The 6,000-nt window shown below is 32.6% G+C and overlaps 1 protein-coding gene across 2 annotated transcripts; it reads left to right on the top strand.

Annotated features, from left to right (window-relative positions):
- The first annotated feature begins 1,091 nt into the window (after positions 1-1,091).
- Positions 1,092-4,188, top strand: LOC101888054 (YY1-associated factor 2). 2 transcript variants are annotated; one of them, XM_005177888.4, is made up of 2 exons: positions 1,092-1,696; positions 2,642-4,188. In XM_005177888.4, exons 1-2 carry the CDS (start codon positions 1,561-1,563, stop codon positions 2,977-2,979), a joined length of 474 nt encoding a protein of 157 aa, XP_005177945.1. In that variant the 5' UTR covers positions 1,092-1,560; the 3' UTR covers positions 2,980-4,188. The 2 variants fall into 2 exon arrangements, with proteins under 2 accessions (XP_005177945.1, XP_005177946.1); XM_005177889.4 differs by having other exon boundaries at positions 1,114-1,696; positions 2,663-4,188.
- Positions 4,189-6,000: the final 1,812 nt, after the last annotated feature.

The following is a 6,000-nucleotide window of genomic DNA, read 5'->3' on the forward strand; positions in this document are numbered from 1 at the left end:
ATCCAGTCCGGTCATTTTTGAAGACAACCAGAGTTGCCTCAAGATACTTCAAGATGAGAAAATAAGCCCTAGAAGCAAGCATATAGATGTTAAGTTTTACTTTGTTCGCGACTTGTATAGATCGAATAGCGTATTATTTAATTATTGTCCAACAAAGTCTATGTTAGCAGACATTCTAACCAAGCCTTTACAGAAGGTTAACATATGTAAATTTCGAATACTGATTGGATTATGTAATTTAGATTAATTCGTTATTTTTATATACATACATATCTTTTGAGCTTATATAAATTAATTTTAAATAATATTTGTAATATTAAGAAGGGGTGTTAATAGTTAATTTATATAAACACTCAAATCAACATTGTAATTAACTGTGAGGACACTTAATGTTTATGCAAATGTCTACAACTTTGAAATTTGTGTCATACGCCATTATATGTACATACACATTTCTTTTCCTCATTACTTCTAATAAACTGATCTCAACAACAAAAATCGGTTATCCTTGTAAACATTTTTACATAGTTAGTTATAAACTGATTGAATTACTGTTCCTCTTTGGCTGATGCATAGTAAACATAACCCTTAACTAACTAGGTGATGCAAATGTTACCCTCTCTTCAGCATTTGTTGAAATGCTCTCTTCTATTGCGATAAATAAAAGTACCTGTTAACATGAAAAAGTCTGTTTTTTAATTATTATAATTTAAAATATGCAAGGTTTTACTTATAGAACAAGTAATTATCAAAAAATATATTAAATAAACTTTTTTTTTTTTGCAAAATTAAGAGGAATAAATTTACCACAACGACAGTTAAAGGTCCTCGACAAATATTGTATTGATTTATGAAACAACATTTTGACGATGAGATGTTGAGAAGATAAGATTGTTTGAGTCTACCTTCTTAATACTTAAAAAAATTTTCTTTTTTCAAATAATAAAAATGTCCCAATTTATTATATCATATATGAGCTAATTTTATGCTACAACAATTGTCACTTCGATTAGTTTGTCTCAACAGTTAAAAAACAACTATCGTATAATGTTACTCGTTAAATTTTGTTCAATTTTATTTACATGTTAAACTGCCTGTGTGAACATAGCATAACTTCCAACAAGTTTTAATTGCTGCGTGCGCCTTTCGTTTTGGCTTGCATCTATCGATTTTATAAAATTGTTATCGATTGTTTCTTTTAATCGTTTTGCCATTTGCCATCGCTGTCTTCAGTGTCAGTTTGTCAAGTTGAAAGTTACAGAAAAAAAAACTGCAGAGAATCGTTCATAAATAATTTTGGCCCATGCAATTTTTCAAATGCGTCGGTGTTGAATACTTACAATACTTCTTCTTGGATTTATCGGAAAACGCTTAATTCTGTTTCAAGGAGATATCACTCTACGACAAACAAGTCGTAGAGTGCTGTGTTTGGCACAAAACAGACAACAGTTAATGCCAGTCGGTATCTAACAAATCCATCTAAACACGGCAGCAAAAGCGGAATAGCAACGGATTGCATCGAATCCAGCAGAAGATTTGTGACTACGAAGACACTCTATTATGGATCACAAGAAGTCGCCAGTGAGACGAAAGCGACAATCGAAAGTCATTGAAGAAAATTTCTGGGACTGCAGTGTTTGCACGTACAGAAACTCTGCTGAAGCATTTAAATGCCGTATGTGTGACGTACGCAAAGGTTAGTGACCTCCAAAGATCCTACATGCATAATAGGTTTTGTGTTCGCTGGATATGTTCAAATCACGCGTCTTTTCATTTGCGATAAACTTCTTGGACCAAGGCCCTTTGTTGATATTATTCTTTAAACGTAAATATAATTCTCAACAACAAAATCGATGTACATACATACATATGCACATCCCCATCCCTTCCTCAATTGTGCGCGTTTGTGTGCTCGCTGTATTTCTGTTTGTTTTTGTATGTGAAACACTACAAAATGTTTGAACCAACGAACAGTGTCTCTTACTGATGGGGCTTACTAAATAATTTCTATTCTCCCAATTTACTTGCCAAATAACAAAATTTTAAAGACGGATTACTTTGAGTGAATGGAAGAACATTAGATCTTTCTAATTTGCTGTTGGAAGTTCAAACCACACGTAGGCCGTTTTGGTATTATCTCAACAAAAGTAAGATGTTAATTTGGGAATTTTTTCCTTCTGCGATACGGGGTTTCAAAATTGCTTCCTCTTTAGCAACCAGTATTCTTTTGGTAGCGTATTGGGAGTCTAAAAAAAACAAATTTCCTAATCTGTGCACAAATATCGGCTAGTCTGTTCAGAAATAGTTGTCTCATTATTTAAAACGTTTTATGGAAGTTCGTATCCCAAACCAGGGGTAATATGGATTTTCAGGATAAAAATGTCTGTCTGTGATTAAGGTTTTAAAAGTCAAGCTTCTAAGGATATAAACCCAACGTGTTCGTTAATTGAAAATAATTTATTAGGTATAAATTCCTTGCCTGTAACCTTTCCACATATTTGCCAGTAGTCAGAGTGGGTTCTGAAAGAATACAACATCGATCATTTTGAACGCATTTTAAAAGACACAAAACATTTTTGCATGCTCTTTTTAATTTTTGCTATTTTTTGGTTAAACATCGAATAAATAATACTATAATTAGTGGCCTTCGACCGTTTTCCAGGTACTTCGACACGCAAACCACGCCTTAATTCTGCACTCGTTGCTCAACAAGCTGCCACACTTCCCGGTGCATCTGGAACCATGCCGAATGGCAACAAGTCCGCCTCAGGTTCACGTCACAGTTCTGGCCACGACAAACATAAACATAAAAAGTATCCAGCCCGTTTGAAAAATGTAGATCGGTCCACAGCCCAAACCAGAGAGGTCACGGTGAATTCAGTGACAGTTTTCATAACGGAATACAAACCGAAGCCGATGGGTAGCAGGCGTGAGTCGAGTGAGCAAAGCTTCAGCGAAAGTAATGATTCCAGAAGTTAAGCAACCAAAATCGGAACAATTGAGAATGCCCGATCGCATTGCACCAAAACAGCCGACGTCGTTACCTACATGATTGCAGCAAGGCTCGATGTTTATGTAATAAAGACAGGCAATAAGAGTGTGTCTATAGGTTTATTTCGATTTATATTTAATTTAAGAAAAGATTTACTGTACAATTTAAAGATATATAGCGGACCTTTAAAACAGTCACAGACATACTTACATATATATATTTTCATATAGAAATGTAGACTTTAGGAATGCAGTAAAGAAATGCGCCACAGCGTTCCAAAATGAGCCCTAAAAGATTTATATGAAAAGAATATGTGACTATCACTGCCCCGAAATTCCCAACATTTGAACAATGTGCAATTTATAACTGCAAGATTGCAGAAAAGTTCTACATTTTTCAATTCAATTTCGGGAAATGTGTATGTACGTGACAACCGTGTCAGTCCCTCTTATGTTTTGTTGCAAAATCTAGACATTCTTGTTATTTCTGAATCGAAATCGATATCATGTATATTTTTTGTAGTCTTGTAAATAAGAATCATAACTATAGCGTAAAATTTACGAATAATTTATTTAATTGAATATGAAGAAATAAGTGGAAGCACACGAGAACAATATCATTATAAAAAGTATCAGCAAAAAAGTGACAACAATTTTCAAAATGTGTCTTTAGTTTGCCCAAGAAGTCCTCGCTTTTTATTATCCTTTCTTGTTAGCCAATAACAGCCGCACTCCTGCAATCAATAGAAAAATAATAGAAATTTGTTTAGCCATGGAACAACAACAAAGCAAAACTGCAACAGAAAAAAATAATAACACAAAGACTGATAAATTTGCAAATAATAATCCACAGCAGAAAAAAAAACAAAACTACATATTCTTTAGAACAATAATTGATTATTATTAATTAATTAATATGAAATGAAACATTTTGTTTGATCCACCATCCAACCATCATTTCTCCAATTACTGATGTTGTCGGAGTTGTCCCACTTTATATTATTCTCATTACGATGTACTTCTCTGTTTATTAATTAGTTTATTTTTTTTTATTTAGTTTTAGTATAAATATGTTTTCAGTACTAAATTAGGCTTTAAGTTTTCCCCCACTACATCCAAGGTCATCATTGAAAACAACGAATCAAGAAACACCAATTACGTTTGTCACAATAAAGTTTGTATTTATGTTAACTAGAACGATGGTTATGGTATTTTATTCAACAAGTGGCTGCAGGAATGGACAAAGTGGCATGTGATTATAACAAAGGAAAACAGAAATATTGCGTTGTCTGAAGCCTTGTCTAAGTTCTGATTATTTCTTTGAATACGTCACTTGAAACCGATGCACATTTTCCCTTTGTACTTATAGCTTAGCATAAGGCATAATGGCAAAAACCCTAATCAGTTAAAGAATGTGAAATCGAAGCAACATTTATAAGATTCAGTTTAATATTTTAATTGTTTTTTTATAAATTTATAATTCATCAAGACATAGTACAGTAACGCGGTTCAAATTTAATTTTTTTCAATACTTATTTCTCGACATCCCTTTGCCATTGAAATTGATTTGAAGGTGTGGCTTTTCGATGTGCATGTGCAGCAAAATTTCGGCGATTTAATGCGACGATGTCGGCCTGTATTTGTCCAAGTAAATGAATAGAAAATTATGCAGTAAGGATGGAAAAATATATAAAAAATAACTGCATTTCTTTATTATTCCGACAGTCCATTTCGTATAATTTGAAACATTTAACGTGGTTTTAACACGTTTGGAAAATGATCATCACTCTCCTTTAAAAAAATGGGAAATTAGAAAAATGGGAAAATTCATACGTACGATTTTGAGGACACCTTAGCTTTTTAAAGATTTTCAATCGCCATACGGACCAAAACTTTTTTTTAAAAATTGTCATATTCAATGAATCTCGATTTTCAAGTTATTTTTCTGCGAATATTTTTGGAAAACCTGTAATTTGTCTTATGCATTGATATTAGAATGAAAGGTACAGCTGTAAAAATAAGAAGTTGAATGTGAGATATTACACAATCCGATATAAAACTTGGAATAAGAATCTGCACGAAGAAATAATTAATTGCTCTGTCCCATAATCTACAAGAATACAATAGTTTTGCAGTTCTTGCTTTGTAAATTTAAAAAGTTTTGCTGTTTTTTTTGGATGTGAACTCACATTTGAGTTTGCCATGAAAACGATCTTCGATCAAAGTCCAAAAGTATTATGTATACATCGTAGTGAATATAAGCCAATTTAATTTAATAAAAATGTATTTCTTTCATAAAATTTGCTAAATTTCTTTCATTTACCCTCTAGTGGAGCCATGTTTATTTCTATCCGACGGGTAAAATGGCGTATTGTTAAAACAAGTCATACCAACTATGAGAATGAGAATTAAATCATACCAGCTATGGTTAAAGTTGTAATTTAAAGTCCAAAGAAACTAATATATTAGAGGAATGTCCTCCTCTGAATCGATTTCTACTAAATTTTGTGGCTTTTCAATACGGGCTTGCTATATCTATATCTAAACCGATGTTCACCAAATTTGACATATTTGTTTCTAGACTCAATTTAGACGTAAGTGCCAAATTTCATTCCATTTGAGCCATGGTAGAATTACAAGGTAACCCTTTCAGGCCAGCTGGTATCTATTTGATATGTCAAAAAATTGTTGTAATTTGAATTCGCCTTCATTTACACATAAGAAAATTGTAGCATGATTTCAAACTTTAACAATGCTATTGATAGAAAATCGAGATTTTACGTTTTTATAGAGTATGAGGGAAAAAGTGTATATTCAACATATGGTAGGCATAGGTAATATGGAGATCTGAAATTCGTGGATATTTGAAATAAGTGAAACAGGGAATCAATTTCATATAGGAGATAAACCGATACATGGAATTTCATCATCTTATTTGTACGGATTTTCAACTATGTTATACACTATAGGGCTTCAACTGTGAAAGGTGAATGATTCCAAAGCATATTG

Source organism: Musca domestica, unplaced genomic scaffold (genome assembly GCF_030504385.1).
Source record: "Musca domestica strain aabys unplaced genomic scaffold, Musca_domestica.polishedcontigs.V.1.1 8, whole genome shotgun sequence".
Taxonomy (NCBI): Eukaryota; Metazoa; Arthropoda; class Insecta; order Diptera; family Muscidae; genus Musca; species Musca domestica.

What these genes read in the sequence shown, in the direction of transcription:
- LOC101888054 (XM_005177888.4), top strand. Translation starts at nt 1,561, where the DNA reads ATGGATCACAAGAAGTCGCCAGTGAGACGAAAGCGACAATCGAAAGTC. An exon ending in TATGTGTGACGTACGCAAAG is followed by an intron (nt 1,697 to 2,641) that starts GTTAGTGACCTC and finishes TACTATAATTAG; the next exon opens with TGGCCTTCGACCGTTTTCCA.